This window comes from Megascapheus bottae, chromosome 16, assembly GCF_031878675.1.
Source record: "Megascapheus bottae isolate mThoBot1 chromosome 16, mThoBot2.hap1, whole genome shotgun sequence".
NCBI lineage: Eukaryota > Metazoa > Chordata > Mammalia > Rodentia > Geomyidae > Megascapheus > Megascapheus bottae.
Window position 1 is genome coordinate 44,514,907 of NC_143524.1, and position 23,109 is coordinate 44,538,015.

The 23,109-nt window shown below is 38.2% G+C and overlaps 1 protein-coding gene across 9 annotated transcripts in view; it reads right to left on the bottom strand.

The window, feature by feature from the left end:
• Positions 1-23,109, bottom strand: part of C2cd3 (C2 domain containing 3 centriole elongation regulator) — a 96,325-nt gene that overhangs the window by 35,171 nt on the left and 38,045 nt on the right. For 7 of the 9 annotated variants that reach the window (XM_090348410.1, XM_090348404.1, XM_090348406.1 and 4 more), the window contains exons 15-24: positions 19,398-19,549; positions 17,055-17,301; positions 15,025-15,208; positions 13,144-13,327; positions 11,767-11,939; positions 10,668-10,791; positions 7,682-7,950; positions 6,974-7,063; positions 3,914-4,516; positions 715-1,053 (exon numbers count right to left, since the gene is read on the bottom strand). In XM_090348410.1, the coding sequence (XP_090204536.1) occupies positions 715-1,053; positions 3,914-4,516; positions 6,974-7,063; positions 7,682-7,950; positions 10,668-10,791; positions 11,767-11,939; positions 13,144-13,327; positions 15,025-15,208; positions 17,055-17,301; positions 19,398-19,549 (2,365 nt within the window). The remainder of the gene's footprint in view (positions 1-714; positions 1,054-3,913; positions 4,517-6,973; positions 7,064-7,681; positions 7,951-10,667; positions 10,792-11,766; positions 11,940-13,143; positions 13,328-15,024; positions 15,209-17,054; positions 17,302-19,397; positions 19,550-23,109) is intronic. The other 2 variants (XM_090348405.1, XM_090348407.1) reach the window with 1 other exon arrangement.

Here is a 23,109-nt window from a genome sequence, read left to right on the forward strand (position 1 = left end):
TCTTCAGCTCAAGGCTACTGCCCTACCCCTGGGCCTGGGTGTTGTCCCTGAGCTCTTTAGCTCAAGGATAACACCCTACCCTTGAGCCAAGCCCCACTTCCCATTTTTTAGAGGGTTAATTGGAGATAAGAGCCTTAAGTTCTGTTGTGCCTGGGCTGGCTTTGAACCTTGGTCCTCAGATCTCAGTCTCCTGAGTAGCTAGAATTACAGGCATGAGCTACCTTGCCCAGCTTGAAAATTTCTTCTTCCACACTGAACTTGTGCTGATAATACCTCTGAAAGTCACACATAAGAGGTGTCTCTCCCTACTTTACAAAGAACAGAGAAGCAAGTGGTTCTTTTATTATATACCAGGTTATCTTGCAGTTGAAAAACCAGCTAGGTTTCCTGACTCCTCTACCAGGGTTTTCCCACTGTAATCATTCTAATTAACTCTATTTAGTTAATAGAAGAGCTTCCTATCTGATACCAAGTGGATGAAAAGCTTCCCCTTAGGCAATGCCCAATTTTGTACACTACAAAAATTCATCCTAGTTTTATGAGGCTAAAATTAACCGACTGTGTCACACATGCACAGATAAGTCAGATTTGACCCTTTTTCTGAGAGAGAAATCAATAATTACAATCCATTAAGATAAGGACTATGTCTATAACTTATATTACTTCAAATCATTTTACTTCTCTGTTCTTCAGTTGACTGAATTCAGGGCATACCTTTCAAGCTTAAGTGCATTGCTCTCTCTACCAGGATACTGACTGCAAAAGTTCCATCCAACTCAGTGTGGCCCTCATTGGGCTGGCAGACTTCAGCAGCAGGGCTGTTGCAGAGAACCTGGGCAGGGGCAGGAGACTTCTGGTGGTCACAGGGTGGAGAGAGTTGGATCTCATCATTCCTTCTGGGAAACTGCTCAGAGTCACTGTGACTGCTGTAGTCCATGGAGTCTTGATGCTGAGGAGGCTCCATGTGTGGGGAAACAGAAGAAAGAACCACGTGAACTCGCAGGGCAGCTCCAAAGAGGTTGGAAGCATTTCGTCCAAACAGAGGATATACACCTAGCAAGAGAATGCAGAGGAATAAGACTAGGTAAATAGGAAACAGAATACTCTGGAGTTTCTGGGGAATATTCATGGAGTGTGCTTATGTTCTTTTTCCTGTGACAGGCCTAGAAGCCCAATAAACCAATTTGCTAAAGAAACTATAGTATATAATCTGAGAAATTTTGCCCAGTTTCTATTATTTCTAGTTATAAGTAGTAAAACTGATATGAAGCCTAAACCAAATGACTACTTGGTAGAGCTGTTATGCAAGTGATTCACACATTAAAAGCAACTAGGAGAGTCTGATATTGAGTAAAATCAGGAATGATTTCTTTGTAACTATGAAGATCTGTTGTAAGGGAGACAGTGGCAAGAGGCAAGAGTAAGGGAATTCAAAAGATTTGTGTGTGTTTGTGTGTTTGCATGTGTGCCAGTCTTGGGATTTGAACTCAGGGACTAGGTGTTATCCTGAGCTTCTGTGCTTAAGCCATAGCTCTACTTCTGGATTTTTAGTGGTTAATTGGAAATAAGAGTCTAATAGACTTTTTCCTGGGCTAGCTTTGGACTGTGATCCTCAGATCTTAGTCTCCTGAATAGCTAGAATTGCTGGGATGAGCCACTGGTGCCTATGGAATGGAAATATGTATGTATGTATGTATGTATGTATGTATGTATGTATGTATGTATATGTATGTATTTATGCCAGTCTTGGGGCTTGAACTCAGGGCCTGGGCACTGTCCCTGAGCTTCTTTTACTCAAGGCTCGCATGCTACCACTTAAGCCACAGCTGGCCTTTTCTGTGTATGTGGTATTGAGGAATCCAACTCAGTGCTTCACGCATGCTAGGCAAGCACTCTACTACTAAACCACATTTGCAGCCCTGAAATAACAAATTTTAAGGCAAGCATGGTAGTGTGTGCTTATAATTCCAGCACTTGGGAGGCTGAGGAAGGAGTACCCTGAGTTAGAGACTAGCCTGGGCTATTTAGTGATTTCAAGGACCACCTTGGTTACAAAGCAAGACCCTGTCTTAAAACACAATAGAAAGCAAAAGAAAAAAATGTACGTATATATGAATGTATGTATGTATGCACGTCTGCCAAGATCTTGAAGGGTTAAATGATCTGCAAAATTGCTCTTCCAGTAAGTTATAAATTTAAACACAGGCATTTGAATTTTACTGATTTGCTGGATCTTATTTATAAAACAGGAAATATTAATAGTTTCTTTTAAGCCCAATTCAGAAAAATGGGGTTAACTAGAGTTCATAGATGATAATAATAAAGACTTTTGGGTCTTTTTAGTTTCAGATAACCCGTTTTCCTATCTATATAAATTTTTTTTTTTTTTGAACTCAAGGCCTGAGCATTGTCTTTGTACTTTCTCAAGGCCAGAGCTCTACCACTGGAGCCTCTGCACCACTTTTGGCTTTTTTCTATGTATGTGGAATTGAGTAATCGAACCCGGGTCTTCGTGCATGGCTAGGAAAGCACTATATCACTAGGCCAAACTCCTGGCCCTATCTATGCAAATTTTAAATTACATGATCACCACAAACAGAAAATAAGGGCAAGTCATTATAGGAAGACACACAAAATAACAGGAAATCTTTATCCTTGGGAAACATATGGAAGTAGGCTGGATATATGAGTTAATGGACTTAGACTCATTTGACAAACACTTCAAGTGCAATGCCTTGTATGAAGTCCTTGTACAGCAGATACAATAACCCCTTTGGAACCACATAATTAAAAGAGGTACTGTACTAGTGTTTTGACTCCTAGATCTATATTCAGTGTCTCAGATCCTCTTTCTCTAGTAGAAATATAACTCAATAATACAAGTAATAATACAATAATAATTAAAAGACTGGTTTTCCTGTAAAGTGGGAGAAATAACTAGCCTTATATGACTGTAAAGTTAAATAAATATCACATTTGTAAAAAATCTAGTCTGGCTAATTTAAATTCATTCCACATTTAATTGCAAACTTGTTTTTCTAGGATGTAAAGCTATGTCACTGTTCTATTTGATAACTATTACACTATCTTGGCAAACAGTCCAAACTTTTTTGCCTAGAAAAAAAGATCTTCAATATATTCTTGCTCACCCCAGTTCTCTAGCTTCACTGCTTAACCTATGTATTCTCAGAACCAGCTGGTCTAAATTACTTATAGCACTGAAATGAATCCAATGGCTTCATGTCTTTGGCCTTCCCACATAATCTTCCTTTGTTTAGAATATCCTACTTCCCCCCTTTTTTGGCTTATTCCTAAATTGTCTGAAACTCAGGTCAAGTATCATTTTCAGTGAGATGTGGTTCTCTAACCAGAGACGTCTTAGTCTTATTAATTTTGTTGAATACCAATCTTTAGTTCTTATGCTTCATTATAATTTTTTACTGCTTCATTCTCCCATTAGGCTATAAATTTAGTAAAACTATGGCTTATTTCTTATTCCTTTCAAATTCCTAAGGCCAAGAACATGTATCAAATACTAAACAAATGTTTGAAAAAAAAGGAATCTAGTATATACCACTTGTAAATTGTTACCTTTTTCTTTGTCTTATAAACCAGTTTGCTACCATGTGCATTTTCTTTATGATTCTAAGATGTGCTAATCAGACAGGATAAACACCCTGGGGTTCCCTTGGCAGGTGTGCTTTTCAGTATCACTAACAAACCATTACCCTAGATGATCATATCAGCTCTTATACAAGTAGATAAAGGCAGTCTCCTAAACTCACTCATTCTTACTCATGTTTTATCTGAGTGCTTACAATATTTTAGGTACTATGCTATAGGCACAGTTTGATGAATTTAGATGCAGAGCATATACTTAAACCACAAGAGCTAAGCCTAGCTCCTCACTCACCGCTGACAGTTAGTGTCCTTGTTGACCTATCTCCAAGTCTAGCCAGATCTACATAGGCTGAGCCAATCCAGCTGTCTGTTTGCTGGGGTCTCTCCATATTATCATTGCCATAGGCTCTCCATACTTGGATCTCTAGCCTTTCCTCTCTGAAGTACCAAAGTAGTGATGGGCACCGAGTGACTTCTGCTCTCTTGGATGTCTTGAAAGTAACCATGACCTGGTTTTTGTTTGCAGATTCCTTAGGCTTCTTAAGAGGAGTCCAAAAAGCTTCATGATCATATAGTTTATAACGAAGGTAGAAATACGTATTTTTATGAACGTGGTTGTGGCCAGCAAGTAGCACACAATGGCTAGGCAGCCACAATCTTGGAGTGGAGATGGTGACAGTGGCTGGCTCTTCTTCATCCATCTTAACAAGATCCTTCAGTCCATTCTCAAAGCTCCAGCCCAACAGCTCAGCAGCTTCCAATACCCGTTCTCTATCTCCAGGATGGGTGAAGGAAACTGAAAGTTCCAGACCACCTACAATCTTCTGCATAAACTCCAAACCATGAGGCAGACCCTCATCTTCGGGTAAAATGACAGGATACCATCCTGTGATCCCTTATGAGAGACAAAGTTTCAATTATTGGAAAGAAATGAAGAAATGTGTCCTTTTTTACCCCAGATTTACCATTACCTTAAGCAAGATAATGGGAAATCTGGGTAAATAGTACCATTTTCCATCTCTCTCCCTACCCCCCCCCGTCTCTCTCCCTCTCCCTTATCTCTCTCTCTCTCTCCTTTCAAGACCCAAGACCCAATATAGAACTTGAAAGCAGGGTCTCACACTTGCTTGGTTTGCTTGTTAAGCTAGCACCCTGACACTTCGGTTATGCATCCAGCCCAGCATTTTGCTGGTTGTTTTGGAGATGGACTTTTAAGAACTTTCATGTCTGAACTGGCTTTGGACTGGAATTCTGTGGATATCAGACACCTAAGTAGCTAGGATTACAGGTATGAGCCATCAGTACATAGCTATATCTGACTATTAAGAGGTAGATAAATGAGAGTAGATAGGAGGATGAGTGTTCTGAGTACCGAAATTGCTTGACCACTGAGACATACTTCTCCAATCTAGTAATAGGAAAATCCAATCCAACCATTACTCAGTCTTAAGTAATCTATGAGGAATCACCAACCAAAAGGACATAGGAAATTTCCACCAAAACTTGACCCAGCTGCAAAAATCCCAGCAAAAACTCATGAATAAACAAGGCAACATGTTTTTCTCAAAGGCCAACAACTCCATAGTAAAGAACTTATAGAATAGTGAAGGGGAAGAAAGTTCAAATCAAGAACTCATTTAAACAAGAAAAAGTGATCAGTGAGGGCCTAGTGATAGAGTGCTTGCCTAGCATACATGAAACCCTGGATCCGCTTGCTTGGTACCACATACACACAACAAATGCTGGAAGTGTCCTATAGACATAATGTTACATTATATAGATCAATATGTATCTATGACATACAAGCAGCCTAATTTTAATTGTGTTCTAAAATCTATGTGCCATTGATTGCATAGAGATTCCCTTCTTGAATATTTGTTTGTTAAACATGACATTTAAAATATGATGTAAAAATCAGTGTTAATTATTGCAAAAGGAGTTGCCTTCCTGATTGTTGCCTTGTTCCTCTCATTGTTGGCATACAGTAAGTCAGACTCAAAGAAACACAGGTTCAATGGTTTCCCTCATTTGTCATAATCAGTAGAAACCTTGGGCTCTCCTAGCAGCGATTTACAATAGAGCAAAACCTAGATACATAAGGCCATATAGTATGACACTAAATGAAAGGATCTCCAGGATATAGAAACAAAAGCCATATAATGAGTGATTATTGTCCTCAATGTACTATGTTATATCTCATTTCTTTTGCTGTCCCTTGGTTATCTCATAATTGTTACAGTATTTTACCTTGCTATCTGATTTACTGTATATATATACATATATATATATACATATATATATATATGTTCATTTGATTATTTGAAATAGGATAGGGAAGGGAGGAAAACAAGATCAGGGGTGGGTGTGGGGGGAGGGAAATGGGGGCCAAGACATGAGAAAGGGTATCAATGTTTATGAAGTAATGTACCTTCTATCTGGTGAATATAATGTAACCCTTCTATTAATTACAATAAAAATATATGAAAAAAATTAGTATTAGTGTTAATAAAATCTTTCAATAAAAACAAACAGTTGGAAGTGGTGCTGTGGCTCAAGTGGTAGAGTGCTAGCCTGAAAAAGTCCAAGGACAGTGCTCAGGCCCCTAGTTTAAACCCCAGGACCAGCCCACTGCTCCCCCCCCAAAAAAAAAGTGATCAGTAAAATAAAGTGATGTTTAATACCTTAACAAACTCAAAGAGGATACAAACAACTAGTAAATTCAGAGAGATGAACAAAATACAGAAGGTAATCAGGATATAAGAAAAAAATCAATAAAGATAGAAATCTTGAAAAAATTTTAAATTGAAATCCTAGAAATGAGGTTAGCAGCCCAGATGAAAACTCAATCAAAAGCCTAGCTAACAGAACAAAATAAGCTGAAATAAGGCATCAAAACATTTAGAAGATACAAATGGAATTCACACAACCTCTTAGACTCCCTTATGCACACCAATAGCTCATGCCTGTAACTCCTGTTTTCTCATATGTCAAATGAAAACAATAAGACATATCCCTGTCAGGCAAGGTTATTATGCTTAAAAAAGGTTAGAAAGAGATTTTACAAAGTGCTTTATAATGCAATGGGTATTTCTTATTTTTTTTGATAATTATTTTTCCTTCTCCCATCATCTTTTTTTCCCCTTACCATAGGTGAGTACAGTAAGTACAGTATTCTGAGCTTGTTTTATCAATAGATCTTAGGAATTATTGATATGCCTGTGAAGTACTTGAAAGAGTTCAAAAGCCTGAGAAAAAGGTTTCCATTTATATACATTGCAAGAGAGCAAGGCAAGACTAAAGGAAAGTGAATAGGCAAGGGTAGGATGAAAAAGTGATAATTCATAATCCTTACCAGATCTCTTGACTAGCAGGTCTTTTGTTGGAACTTTTACTACTCCAAGCAGATATTCTTTGCATGATTGGAGACTGGTTATATCACGGACTGTTAAACAAAGAAAACTTACTTGGAAATGTATTAACCAAGAGGCTTGTATTCATAGTATACGCATATAACTTATATTCACTGAGGTTCAGTGCTGAAAGATGCATTATCATCTTGCTTATATCCCAATCAAAGTCAGCATGCCCTAAATTTTTTTTTTTTTTTTTGCCAGTCCTGGGCTTGAGCTCGAGGCCTGAGCATTGTCCTTGGACTTCCTCAAGGCTAGAGCTCTACCACTTGAGCCTCAGCACCACTTCTAGCTTTTTTTCTATTTATGTGGTACTGAGGAATCAAACCTGGGTCTTCTTGTATGCTAGACAAGCACTCTACCACTAGGCCAAACTCCCGGCGCCCTAAAACTTTTTAAATCAACATTTCATTTTGAAATGCATACAGAAATGTTGTAGGAAAATTATAATGAATTCCTAATATAGCCTTCATCCAGATCCACTCATTAAGTATCTCTGAACTTCTTCTCACATGTACTTTGTATTAGTATTTTTTGTTATAGTCTTTGAATTAACTTGCGGAGATCATGAATCTAAGTATTACAGCAAGTATTTCATTCAAAATAGGATGTCTTTTAATGCTGACCATGATGGATCATTTGGTACTCACTTGACTTGGTATTTTCGTGGTAGATAGCAAAAGTAATTTCTGCAAACTCCAATAGCTCTGCCAGAAAACAGGCTTCTCCACTACAGTGCTGAATTACCAAGTTACATGAGAACTCAAGGTGATGGGAGAACTCAGGGCAGAAGGAACAGGCCACAGGGCGGGTTCGGCGCTGTTCTCCCTTGGGTAGGAATGAGAGATGAGTGGTGACAGAGGCATTGACTCCCACAGTGGCACTAAACTGTAGAGCAGGATCTTGTTCAGCCAAAGCCCTGTAGGAGAGAGGGAAGGAAGTGAGAAGAGGTTATTGTCAGAAGTTAGCTTAACTGACTAGAAATACTTCTAATAATACTACCAAGAACACAAACCAATAAAACATTTTTTGTCTGGCTTTTGAGAGTACCAATGTGCTTTCTAGTAGTCTTGATACCAGTGTGAGGATGAAAGTATGTGAGTGGAGGGTGTATTTGCAATATCAGCATTGTACTGTTAACATTGAGGAACCAACTGTGGTTGGGTATATTGCTCATTCCAATAAAGGAAAATATATGGACAACCACAGGGCATCTCAGGAAGAAGGTACCAGAACGTACTTGTACTTAGAGCACACTGCTTGTGTTGGCTGGTTTCATCAAAGGAGCAGAGTTTGGTTTTGCATTCAATTTTTGTCCCTCTCTTTGTCTCAGCCTTTTTTTTTCTTCTTCTCCTTTCCTCCATTTTTTGTTTTTGGTAGTACTGTGGATTGAATTCAGGGCCTTGTTCTACCACAAGAGCCATGTCCCCAGTCCATTTTTCTTTTGAGTTTGTTTTTCAGAGTGGTTCCTCTCATACTAGCTTTGCCTAGACTGACCTTAAACTGCTATCCTGCTGTTTGTGTCTTCCAAGTTGCTGGGATTATAGATATGTCCATTGCTTAGATAAAATTTGGACATTTCCTGATAGTCCTAAAGCAGACTTAAGGGTTCTTTCCTTTAAGATCTCACTAAAGGATAACTGGAATTAATTGGATTAATTTGGAGTTATATAAATCTGGGTTTGAATCCTATTTTCTTAATATATAACAAGACAAGTTATTCAACCTCTTCCAAGTCTATTTCTTTTTTACTAAAATGAGGCTAACATAAGGTTACAACAAATACTCAGGGTGTATATATTTTCTAGTAAGAAAAGATAAATAACCTAAATAATCATTAACAGAAGATATATCTGTAGTCATTTTTGTTGTTGTTGTTGATAGAACTTGAACTCAGGGCCTGGGCAATGTCCCTGAGCTTCTCTGGGCTCAAGGCCAGCTGGTACTTTACCACTTGAGCCACAAAGCCACTTCTGGTTTTTTAGTTAATTGGAGATAAGAGTCTCACGAGCACTTTTCTGCCTGGGATGGCTTCAAACCTGAATCCTCAGATCTCAGCCTCCAGAGCAGCTAGGATTACAGATGTGAACCACCAGTTCCCAATTGTAGCCATACTTTTAACACTGTGAATTACAATGTGAGAAAAGTGAGGTGGAAATAAATCGAATGTTAGCAACATTAAAAAATAAACGAGGATTTCAAAAGTCATATAAAGTATTGTAAAGATACCATTGGATAATACATACAAAGCACAGAACCTATCTGTGGATAGTGAAAGGACTTTTAACAGGGAATTCTCAGAGACAGCAATAAGACAACAAAAAAAAACTTGAGCCAAATTGGTATGAATTATTTGCTGAAAATACACTTGATTGTCATGCCTTGGACCAAAGGTGGATATTTAGTAGTGAAATAGCTACAATTTCTTATGCTTATGGAACTGAAAAGACTATTGACTATGTCCAAGGAAGTTTCTACATTCTCAATTAAAGACCAAGTAGGGAGGGTACAGTGACTCACACCTGTAATCCTAGCTACTTGACAGGTTGAGATTGAAAGGATCAAAGTTTGAAGTGAGCCCAAGCAAACAGACTGTGAAACTCTAATTTATTTATTTATTTATTTATTTATTTTTTTGTGCAGGTGATTTTCTGTTTATTTAAACTTGGTATGCATAATGTATTTACATCTGTGAAACTCTAATTTAAACAATAACTGAGTGCAGCGGTATGAATCTGTCATCTCTGCTATGATGGTTAGCTGATATAGTAATATAGGCTGGTTTGAGCCAAAAAGTAAGACCCTATCTCAAAAATGACCGTAGCAAAAAGTGCTAAAGTTATGAATGAAGTGGTAAAGCACTTGCCTAGTAGGTGTGAGATACTGATTTCAAAGCCTACATCTACCAAAAAAACCCAAAACAAAAAACCTAAAAAAACAACAAAAAAATAAGGTGAGTTAGAAAACACAAGAGAAGTACCAACTTTACACAGTCACAGAAGTGTTTTCTCAGGATTACCACTGGTACATATGTGAGGGCTAATGTTTCCTCACTGGAGCATATATTATCTATTTATGAGTAAGGATTCAAAAGAGAGGTATATTTAGAATACTTAGAATTCTTCTTTTTTGCTGGGTACATATCTATAATCCTAGCCACTTGGATGAAGGCAAGGTAAGAGATTATGAGGAGTTAAGAGGCTAGACTGTAGTGAGAGCCCATCTCAATTAATAGCTGGATGTGATGGTATGTACCTATATCTTTCCAGATACCCTGAAGGCATAAATAGAAAGATCATAGTACAGGCTAGCCACAGAAAAAAATGTGACACACTATCTCAGAGTTAATATTAATGCAAAAATGGGCATGAAAAAAGAGGAAAAAAACAGAGGAAAGGCAAAACATTTATGATTTTATAATTGTAACATGTTGCCTAATAGAAACAACATTAATTTATCCAAAATGTGGATATAATTGTAAAATTCCATAATTTATATCCCTTACAAAGTTACATCATTTTTGTTCATAATAACTTCCATTTTTCAGATGAAGAAACTGACTTAAAGAGGTAAAGCAATCTGTTCAAGATGGTGTTCACCTGGACTCTGGGAACTGCTTTTCTAAGGTGGACTTACTTGGCTGCTGCTTGTAGACCACAGGCTCTGATAATATGCACAGAGATGGAGACAGCTCGGGCAGCAAGAACCCCCTCTGCTGTTCTTGGACTACGCTGGTACCTTAGGCTTACATCCAGAAAACCTATGGAAAGAGGAAGAAAGGAAAAATATGAAAAGGTTGGTGAGAAGAATCTGTTCTACCAAACCATGAAGATTTGCTCAGGAAGGAAGAGGAAAAACACTATAAGGGACCACAGCAGTAAGAAAATCTATCATGATCAGAATTGTGGTAAGGGTGAATAAGTGAATGCCTTCTTTTTATAAAAGGTACCACCACTCTACTGTCCCATTTTGGGGAAAATATATCCATGAGTGTGAGGAGGAATAACTCAGTCTTAATAAGGCAAGGCAAAACCTTTTGTTGTAGCAGATACTTTTCAGCAAGCATGTACTGCAACTTGGTTTAGGCAGTCAATCCTTATGGGAATCATGAGTTGTAACACATTTAAAATTCAACATCTTCAGTGTTCTTTCCTTACAGCAAATCCTTAATTCCAGCTAACTATATTCCACCAATCCATACCTATTTATGTGGCCTCAGAACAATAAATCTCCCAATGAACCTACATAAAACTTAAATTTGCTGAATATTTTTTGAAGCTTAAGGGTAAATATGATGTGCAACTTTTTGTTGTTGGTGTGTTGTTTTTTTTGTCAGATGTGGGGCTTGGAATTCTGGGCCTGGGCACTGTTCCTGAGCTCTTTGGCTCAGGACTATTGCTCTACCGCTTAAGCTTCAGTGCCACTTCTGGTTTTCTGGTGGTTAGTTGGAGATAAGAGTCTCACAGACGTTCATGTCCAGGCTTGCTGTGAACCACAATCCTCAGATCTCAGTCTTCTGAGTAGCTAGGATTACATGCATGAGCCACTGGCGCCCGGCTTGATAGGCAACTTTGATATAGAATTAAGAAGTTTGCAGTATATTTTCTATACTCATATGAAGAAGTGTCTTATAGTTTTCATCTGATCCTCAAAAGGAAAAGAATCACTAATTTAGAGAGAAAAATGGAAATTTATGTATACTGATTTTGAAGAGTACAAATTAGTCTTCAATTACCTGATGATTGGTTACTAAATTCTTTGTGGTTCCCAAATCTGGGGGTTAAAGGGAGATTAAAGTTCTGTATTCCTATAGTTTCACAGTGCTGTACAGTAACCATGGCACAGATCCTTGATAATGGCAAAGTTCCTTTGGCGACCATCTGGTCTCTCACATTAGGATAATAGTATCTGAAAACCACAAAAGCAAAAGTTGTCAGTTGGAAGAATTAGGTGCATGAATGTTTGGTGATATATAACTGTGGCTGTGGCTGGCTGGATTTATTGCCTATGACAGAGAAGAGTAATCCCATAATTAATGTTGAGTTTAGGAGAAAGTGCAGCTTCTACAGGTATCTGCCTATGCCTTGGTCTTTTGGGAAGAGTCACTCCTTAAAGCTCTAGTCTTTAGGGGCCGGGAGTTTGGCCTAGTGGTTAAAGTGCTTGCCTAGCATGCATGAAGACCCGGGTTCGATTCCTCGCTACCACATACATAGAAAAAAGCCGGAAGTGGTGCTGAAGCTCAAGTGGTAGAGCTCTAGCCTTGAGAAAACCCAAGGACAGTGCTCAGGCCCTGAGTTCAAGCCCAGGACTGGCAAAAAAAAAAAAAAAAAAAGCTCTAGTCTTTAGAAGCAAAAGTAGTTCTGGGTAGAAAGACTCAATTTCATGGCTTATCCTTGTGTCTTCAGGCCTAGGCTTTTCTGATCTGTCAGTACCAATTCTAGCTCCTTATTATTCTTATACCACAAAGCTATATATCAACCTTAGGCAGTTTTAACAATTTGTTTTGTACTTAATTTCCATCTGATAGAGGAAAAGTTTATGGTATGTGATGCACACTCCTTTAGTTCTGTTCCTGATGCTATTTCTTCCTCTTTTATATTTACATTTTCTTAATAATTTATGTTTGTTCTTGGGGACTGGATGCAATGGGGAAAGGTGAGCATCTAACTGCATGCTAGTATCCTCTCTGGAAATTTTCTACTGATTTCTGTAATAGTGAATTTATATTTTCTGTTGTAAGAAAAACAGATGACAAGAAACTAGTTTGAAATATGGAGAACAGTTGGGAGGCCTTCACAGTAATTAAGCATCATATATGATAAGGATCTGAAGTAAGGCAGTAAGAAGACACCAGAAAACATGTGTGATGTTAAGAAGACATCAAGGCTTCATTTCCAATGTAAGAAATGATTAAAAGTATGACATATTTCTCCCAAGATCCTAATATGGTTCAGTAAAAATCATACACAAGTGATTGTCAAATACAAAGAGACTAAAACAGGGCAGAAGGGGATGCTTATGTTTTATAATGATTTTACCCAGCTAGCTAAGGATGCTTTATGATTGTGTATTTTCTTCCTAGGCATAGGTTGGATTGTTCTTCATACTGTACCTGCACCAGATTTCAAATTGGACCCCACCTTCAGGCACAAGCCCCTGTGACAAGAAGGCACTGAGCAGGAGCCTTTGCACTGGAACTTCGGTTGGCAACAGGAGAGAATGGTGGTGCTCACTATTAAAGACAGGATCTGGGACACAGAGGGTAGTTGAAGTTCTGAAGGGCTTCAGGGTAATACCTTTGGAAAAAAAAATAAAGTATCCAAGACCAATCAATGTTTTATATGTTGTAGGACAGTACTTAGCATGCATAGTATTCAATTTTATCCTCCTAGCAATCCTTTGAGAATAAAGCAGGCATTATTACTCCTACATCACAGGTGAGGATATGGATACTTTGTGTTCACAAGTTAACAAAAAGGTTTAAGAGCCAGCAGGTAACAGACCTGAGACCAGAACCACAGCTGCTACCTCTGTCACTTCTACCAGTCCTTAGGGACTTTGGTCCCCTAAGGTTCCATGATAACACAGAAGAGTTTCTTCTGCGGGTGGACAATGCATGAAGATTCAGAATGTTCCTACATTTTGGGGGAGGGGGGTAAGGGAGGGTTGGTCGAGGGGCTTGAACTCAGGGCCTGGATGCTGCCCTGAGATCTTTTGTTCAACACTTTTGCTCTATCATTTTGAGTCAGAATGTCACTTCTGGTTTTCTATTGATTCATTGGAGGTAAGACTCTCATGGACTTTCCTGTCCAGGCTGATCTTGAATTACGATTCTCTGATCTGAGAGTCTGGAACAGCAAGGATTACAGGCATGAGCTACCAGTGTTCCGCCGTCCCCACCCACTTTTTTGTCATCACTCAGGAGCCTCAAACTTTATACTGTCTTAGTGGGTACAAAGGGTATCTCAAGGAAGTTTTTTTAATCTTCCAAAAACCTAATTATGTATGTTATCTACAATTGTTTGGATATGATTTATTCCCCAGCAAGATGACACTGAGAGGTGGTAGTACTTTTAAGAGGTCTAGTGGAGATGTTAGGTCATTGGTAGTATCACCTTGTGAAGGGATTAATGCTCATCATTTTTTGGTGTGTGATTAGAATTATTTATTAGTATTTTTTATTTTTATTTTTTATGGTGGGGTGATGTATAGAGGGATTACAGTTTCATTCATCAGGTAGTGGGTACATTACTTCTTGCACAGTGATACCTTTTCTCTAATGCCTGTCTTGTGGACTTGGCTCATTTTTCACAAGAATGAGTTGTTACAAAGCAAAGCTACCCCATATGTGCACAGCCATTTCCTATTCTTCCTCTCTATCATGCTATGACACAGCTAGGGAAGTCCTCACGAGTTGCTGGACTTAATAGGGCTATCACCTCTAAAGCTGTGAGATAAACTTCTTTTGGGTCAGATATGGTGGTATATGTTTATAATTCCAGTTACAAAGGAGGTAGAGATGGGAGGGCTATGGTATAAGACTTGCTGAAAGAAAAGTTAGCAGGAACCTATCATGGTTCATGCCTGTAACCCCAGTTACATGAAAGGTAGGATTGTGGTAGGAGCAATAATTTCCTGAAATGTTCATAAGGAGTGGAACATCGCAAATAATTAGAATGAACTATATGTGTATAGAAGACATGAATAAGGAGGCATGAAAATAATATAAGGGGTCAAATATAAATAGTTGGTAGATCTACACAAAGGATAAAGAAATTCTCTGTACTTTCTTAAATAACTTTCACAAATTTGAGATAATATGAAAATAAAAAGTTACAAAGTAGTCTGATAGAAAAAAAAAAGTTTAGTCCATTTCCCGTTTTACAAGAAGACTACAATAGTACATCTGGCAACCCAAAAACACTTGGGAAAATTTAGGAAAATAAAAAAACAAACAAAATAAAAATGAGATGACCTAATCTCGCAAACCTACCATTTTCAAAGAAGTCAGGGTCTTTGAGCACATTGTACTGCGAATCTTGAAATGGGAAGTAGTACTGGACAAAACAATCTGCTTCTCCCCAGACTGTTGCCTGAAGTGGGGCTAGCCCTTTAACCATCACTACATGGAACTCAAAGTGGTGCTCAGTCAATCCATTTCCTTGGCTCTCTGCCTGCTAAATGAAACAGAAACCCTGGTAAGTTTCAAAGACTAATTTACGTAGAATATTACTAAAAATTTTTCCTTTGGGGAACAGAAAGCTAGTAATTGATTCCTTGGAGCAAAAAATGTTTTGAAAGAAAAAACTGAATTACAAAAAAACAGCTTAATTTGGCCATAACAACAATTTAATAATTTGGCTCTGCAGGTCGTAACTTAGGTAGAAGACATGAGTATAACAGGAAAGTCAATACTTGTGATATCTATCTACATAGGCAAACCTTTTAAGGATTTCCTCTGTGCATATAGGGAATAACATTTTCCAACTTTTAATATGGAAATCTAACAAGACTAAGTCTACATTGCAAAATGAGGACCATATTTAGGCTTTTTTCTATATAATTTTCAACTATTTTTATGTAGTTTTCAATTAAAAAAAAACCTGTCTGCCTGTCTATCTATGAGACAGTTTATGTTTAGGCTGGCCTGGAAGTTGTTATGTAGCTCAGACTGACCTCCTTCCTCGGCTACCTGACTAGATTTCAGGAATGTAACACCATGCTCACAGAACAGCATAATTTAAAAGCATGTTGGACTAGGCAATAGCTCAGTGGTAGAAATCTTGCTTTGAGTTTGATTCTCAGCACCATAAAAACAAATTTGATAACATATTGACACATACATGTTTGGAGTCCACAACGTACAAATATTTTCCTATTAGTTCTTTTTTCTCCTAAAGACTTTTAAATTTGTTATTCAGACTCAGACTTACAAGGATAAAGTATTTATAAGGTGAGAACACTGCAGTCTGACTTTACTAGTAGAGGAAATTAATAGGACACAGTAGGCTATAATACCTGGAGTTAGACTTGTGCTTGAATCATAATTTTTCCTTCAGAGTCATAATGTCTGTGGTTATGTTTCATTACCTATAAATGAGTATGACAATGATATTCCTAATGAAGTTGTTATGGAAATAAATATGAAAACGTATATTAAAACAGATTATTTTTCAGTTACAAGTTGAAAAAGCATTAACTTTATAACTTGAACTTTGAGTAAGATTTTGCTGACTTATATTTAGAATTACTTATTTCGTTTTAATTTTTGTTGTTTTTTTCCAGTCCTGAGCACTGTCCTTGGGCTTTCCTCAAGGCTAGTACTCTGTACCCTTTGAGCCACAGCACCACTCCTGGCTTTTCTATGTATGTGGTACTAAGGAATTGAACCCGGGTCTTCCTGCATGCTAGGCAAGCACTCTACCACTAGGCCAAACTCCCAGTCCATTTTCCTTTTAATTTTTAAAGAAACAATTAAATTAATGAATGGAATATCTGGTTGCCCAACAGATTTTTTTTTTTCTGTGTGCGCGCGCGCGCGCGCGTGTGTGTGTGTGTGTGTGTGTGTGTGTGTGTGTGTGTGTGTGTATGTGTGTGTGATGCTGGGGATCAAACTCGGGGCCTAGTACATGCCATGCAAAATTCTTTATCATTGAGCTACATCCTCAGAACTGTATTTTCCTTCTAAATTCAAAAATCTGAGAGGCACAGAAATGCATTTAAGCCATAAAAAATAAAACAAAACAAAACACACTAAGGAGGGCTGGGGGCATAGTTCAAGTGGTAGGGTACCTGTCAAGGCATATGTGTTTTAAGCACAAGGTAGTATGAGTTTAAACCCCAGTACTGTCAATAAAACAAAAAACAAAAGGCAATGATATCTCTGATATAAAACAAATACTGAAATTAAGTTATATTCTTTTCCTTGAGCTTTTCCTTATGAATGGTGGCAATGGATTTGCTAACATGTTCAAAAGACAATGAGAATATAGTTTTCTGTGAATCACAATGCTGACTTATTACCTTAGGAACAGATGCTAGAGATGGCTGGTCCAGGAAATGGGATGGCCTAGGGATGACAGGAGGGAGTGTTCCTTCTTCATTCCTTAATCTTTGCAGTGTCATTATCTGATCTGAAGAACCCATGGCTAAGAAGACTCGAAGACTCCCATTTTGGTGGCCTGAGAACACATCAATCACAGGCATGTAGTTGTCGACTGCAATAACTGGGTACTTAGCATCAAGCAGCAGGTGAAAAATCTTGGGATCTCTACAGAAGAAGAAAATTATAATCATCAATCATATCAGAGTTGCCTTTTATTACTTGGCTCTTTTTCTCAGTTTGTTAAAATTGGATCTATAACTAGAAAAGCAATAGTGATTTTTAAAGGTAGGTCATTCTGTCAGTAATTAATCAAATTAAAATTACAAGGCAGGTAGTTAAAAATGGAGTAATTTCAGGGCTAGAAATGTGTCTAATGTATCTTTATATCCTGCATAACAGCCCCACGCCCACGTTCTGCAATGAATAGTATCTCAGATGAGCCTGCTGAATTGATGTGGAGGCATGGAGGTCAATTAGGAAAGATGTAGACTTAACCGTCTGGTAGACAAAATTTGGATAATACTGTCAATGGTAATAGTCATCTCCAGAGCTTATTAAGTGTTCTGCATTGAAATACTTTTTAAGTTTTTGTTTTTTAAGGGGAAGATCATTATGCTGGACAAGATAAATGAAACTCAAGATATTATATGTTTTCAGTCATGTGTGGAATCTAAACTTAAAACAAAAATCATGACATGATTTCTTTCTGCCCATCCCTCACTATGGTGGGGAGGAGTGCAAGGTATTAGGAGGGAAGGGAAAGAGGGATTGCATACACACACACACACACACACACACTCTTTTGCTAGTCCTGGGGCTTGAATTCAGGCCTGGGCACTGTTCTTGAGCTTCTTTTGCTCAAAGCTAACACTCTACCACTTGAGCTATAGCGTCACTTCTGGCTTTTTCTATTTATGTAGTACTGAGGAATTGAACCCAGGGCTTCATGCGTGCCAGGTAAGCAGTCTACCATTAAACCACAGTCCCAGCTCCTAAATATACTTTTTACAGGTATGTAAGAAGTAGCAAAATGGAACCTACTAAATTGCTAAAAGAGGAGGGGGAATGAAGGAAGAATAAGAAAGGGTAGAGATAGGGTGAATATGATAAAAATACACGTACATTGTAAATAACATAATGAAAACCCATTGTACAAGCAATTTATGCTAATAAGAATTTTTAAAAGGGGAGGAAGAAGGGCCGGAAGTTTAGCCTAGTGGTAGAGTGCTTGCCTAGCATGCATGAAGACCCAGGTTCGATTCCTTGGTACTACATACATAGAAAAAAGCCAGAAATGGTGCTGAGGCTCAAGTGGTAGAGCTCTAACCTTGAGAAAGTCCAAGGACAGTGCTCAGGCCCTGAGCTTAAGCCCAGGACTGGCAAAAAAAAAAAGGGGGGGGGGAGGAAGAAGGAGCCAATAGTTTAGAGCAGACAGAGGCATCTATGATTTCAGTAGTTATCCTCAGCCTGGCCATATTTTATAATGTTGCCATTATAAGAATTTAGCTAGTGTATTTTCTCACTAGATTCCCCTAATGGTTCATAAGTGAGATGGGGATCTATCACAGCCCTCAGTTATGAGGTGGTAAGCTTTGGCAGTAGAGTTCCTGACAAGAGAATAGACTCCAAAGGGGGGACAGGAAAGGAGGAAACCAAGAGTAATAGAGGAGATGATTTGAGAAAAGAACATTATATGCATATATAGAAATATCAAAGGAGGAAGTGGCACTGTGGCTCAAGGGATAGGGTAATAGCCTTGAGCTGAAGAGCTCAGGTACAATGCCCAGGCCCAGAGCTCAAGTCCTACAACCAACTGAAAGAAAAAAAGTATCAAAGTAAACATATTTGAACAATTAATATTTGTTAATAAAACAAAATAGAGAGTGGACTCCAGAGGTAGGCTATCAGAGTTCTCAGCCTGGTTCTAATCTAACAACAATTGTGACAAGAAAATTAACTTTAGTGTTTCTATTAACTCATCTGACCAAAAGGGGTAATAAAAATATCTGCCTCAGAGATTCTTATGGGATTAAATGACCTGATGTATGTAAGGCTCTCAGCACAGCACCTGACACTTGGGAAACAATATCTGTCCAACTACTTTACAATGGGAAAAAGAGCAGCAAGTGCGGTGAGACTGAGAAAGGTCTTTAAAGGGATAACTGGGTCATTCATGTTTGCAATCCCACAGAAATATTCTTCAGTCCATAGAAAAGTTAACGATGCAAAATAAAGAATATACCAAAAGATCTTATATTTACTTGAATGACATGTAAAACTGATGGAGGGGTAGTTTCACCAGCCCAAGCAACTTGTCTTGTCCTGGGTTCCGAACTTTATTCCAAGTTTCAATTATCATCACATTGTTTTTAAGCCTTTCCAGGTGTTTGGAAGACAGAGAGACAGGAATCACCTGGCCGGGAGAGGGAGAGAAAGAAAAATGTCCACAGTTGAGACAATTTATAGTTTTATGTAACAAGCATTTATTGAAAGCCTACCATGTGCATGCAGTGTTAGGAGTTAAAAACAGTAACAGCATGAAAGTGGCACTGTGGCTCAAGTGCTAGAGCACTAGTCTTGAGCTGAAGAGCTCAGGGGTAGTGCCAAAGCCCAGAGTTCAATCCCCATGACAGACAACAAAACAACAAAAAACCTGGTAACAGTAGCCTTAACAGAGGTCATAGTTTGCTATTACAGACTAACACATAAAGGCCAATATGAAGTTTCTGATGACAAGGCTCATACATATAGGGCACAGAGGTTACCAATCATGTTAAACAAGCCTGCCTAACCCTTTCTAAGGCAAAATACTCATTTCTATTTAAAATTTTTTGAATTTTGAATTATTATAAAGGTGATGCACAGAGGGGCTACAATTATGGAAGTAAGGTAGTGAGTACATTTCTTTTTGGACAATGTCACTCTTTCCCTTGTTCTCTTCCAGTTTCAAAATACTCATTTCTTTCCCTGGTGGTCTCGTGGTTAGGATTTGGTGCTCTCTCAAAGTACTCATTTCTAAACAGTGCTGAGAGATTTAAGCCAAACCCCTTGCCCTTTTTTGACCTGTTATTTTTGAGATAGGGTCTCACTTTTTGCTTGGGCAAAAACTGTAATTCTATTTATATCCATTATATCTGGCTGAGATGGCAAGTATGTACTGTCATGCCCAGCTTTTTATGCTGAGACAAGGATCTTGCAAATGTCCCTGCTTGGGCTAGCGTTGAATTGTGATCTCCCTGATCTCTGCCTCCAAAGTAGCTATCATTACAGGTGTGAGGCACTGTCACCCAGCAAGAAAGATGTTTTGAATGAGGATGGCTATTGTCTTGAAAGGTTACCAATCAAGTGGCTGGATAGTATTTAATGTAATGGCACAATACCAAACCTCTGCCCAACAGCTGCCATGTAAACAGCAAAGCCATCTGTTCATTTGTTTTTCAATATAAAATTATTTCAGAATTGACCAGCTGGTAGTTGAAAGAGAAAAGACAAATCACAAAGAAAACAAGATGTAGAGATGAGAGAAGCTCCATAAAAATAAAAGTAGAATCAAAGGAACCCAGCTGTAGCAACAACTACAATGATAAAACTAACAGAACACAAAGAAAGAAAAAAAGAAGTAAAAGAATGAAACCAGAAGTAATGTAAGACATGATGTGGTAGAATATGTAATCTCTCTTTGCAAAGCTGTGGGTTTAGTACCAAGAACCAAATCAAACCAAACACCTCTTTCCACCAGCCCCACTCCACCCTGACAAAACAAGACACTTAAGGTACAGAATCAGAGCAGAGCTACTTTTCTATCATCTTAAGAAACTCAATTATAGAAGGTGATCTTCATACATGTCTGATCCATAAAACTAATAAATAACCTAATCTCCAAATAGGAGGTTTCAGAGACTGTGGATGAGAAAGAAACCATAATAATCTTAATAAATCATAAGCCTGAGCAGGAATTTATTACAACTAAATGCTTTACTTCATTAGTGTAGTATTGGCTGAGAAGGAAATTCAAGGCAGAAGGAAGGGCATGTGTGAAGACAAGAGAGGGTGGAGAATATTCAGAACATTCAGGAAATACTGAATAGCTGAGCACAGCTGGACCATGTAGTATGATGGGAGGAAAAAGAGGCATTGAGACTGGAGAAATGTATACAGTCAGTTCTTAAAGCTTCTTAGAGGCCAAGTTTTGCATTCTATCTTAAAGACCAAAGAATCTTTGGATTTTTTTTTTTTTTTGTCAGTCGTGGGCTTGAACTTTGGGCCTGGGCACTGTCCCTGAGCTCTGTAGTCAAGACTAGTGCTCTACCACCTGAGCCACAGAGCTACTTCTGGTTTTCTGGTGGTTAACTGGAGATAAGAGTCTCGTGTTGCCCAGGTTGGCTTGGAATGATGATCCTCAGATCTAAGCCACCTAAATAGGATTACCAGCTCCCGGCTTCTGGATGGTTTTAAATAGGGAAGCAAAATGTTCAGGCTAGTGTTTCACAAAGATTTTTTTTTTATTGGTACACAAAGGAAAGAATGGACAGATAAGAAGTCAGAAATAGTATAGAAATCTGAAGCCTACTTGAAATGATGGTGAGGCCTGAATGGAAGAAGTGGCAATAGTTAAAGGGATGCATTCCAGACACACATGCAAGTACAAAGTGCTTGTGAGATACCCAGTTGGTGATGCTCAGCAGGCAGTCAGATACAGATATATGTAACTAGAGGGAAATGTTTGGTTTATGTAGAGATACAGGCTTGGAAGTGAATGTCACAAAAATGAAAGCTGACTTGGGCTACATGGGCTCTTTGTCTGTAAGCTACTCAGGAGGTAGAGATCAGGAGGATCTTAATTTAAGGTCAGCCTGGACAAAATGTTCATGAGACCCTTTCTTAACCCATAGCCAGAGGATGTGGTTTGTGGGTATGTAGAAACCATAAGTGAGAGAATTGCATTTCAGGCTAAGCAGGAAATAAACACAAGGGTCTATTCCCAGAGTAACCAAAGCAAAAAGAGGCTGAAAGTAGGGGCTAGCTCAGGTGATAAAATATCTATCCAGCAAGCAAAATAACCCTGGGTTTAATCCTCAGTAGCAGAAAAAATAAAAACCACAAAACAACAACAAAACGAAATCATCTTCCCAAAAGAAAACCAAAACAGAAGTGTAGGAATAGTGGGACTAGAAGTTTTGAAGTGAGGGCCAGGAGTTTGGCCTAGTGGTAGAGTGCTTGCCTAGCATGCACAAAGGCTCAGGTTCGATTCCTTGGTACTACATACATAGAAAAAAGGCTGGAAGTGGTGCTGAGGCTCAAGTGGTAGAGCTCTAGCCTTGAGAAAGTCCAAGGACAGTGCTCAGGCCCTGAGCTCAAGCCCAGGACTGGCAATTAAAAAAAAAAAAACAAAGGAAGTTTTAAAGTGATGTCCATGTCATTTGATGGAAAACTATGTTTGATTTGAAGAATACATGATTAATAAAAAGTCAAGAGCAAAGGAGAAAAGCTAGGTCTCCACCCTCATCCTATTTTTTTCTTGGTCAATAACTGAAAAAAAAACCCAACAAACCCATAAGACTCAGCATTTGAATCAGGAAGAAAGTTAAGAGAAAGTAAAACAAATAAACAAAAAAAAATTAATCACCAGCAGCAAATAGCAAATCATGCAAGCATCTTTTTGTATATGTCTGCTGTGGGGCTTGACAAATTCCAAATAAATGAGGAACAACAGCTAGGAAAAAGACATCAATAAAAATCAAACAAAGAAATAAGAGATAAAGTTAGGGAAAAGTCTTGAATAAATAAAAAGAAAATAGCAGGAAACCAATGAATTGAGAAACAAAAAGAGAGACAAAGTTAGAAAATGGTTGAAAATGAACTATACAACTTGTTGGGGAGAGGGGGAAAAACTGGGAGAAAATAACTGTAACCCCTCTGTATATCACCTTTACAATAAAAAAAGGAATATTAAATTAAAATATTAAAAAAAAA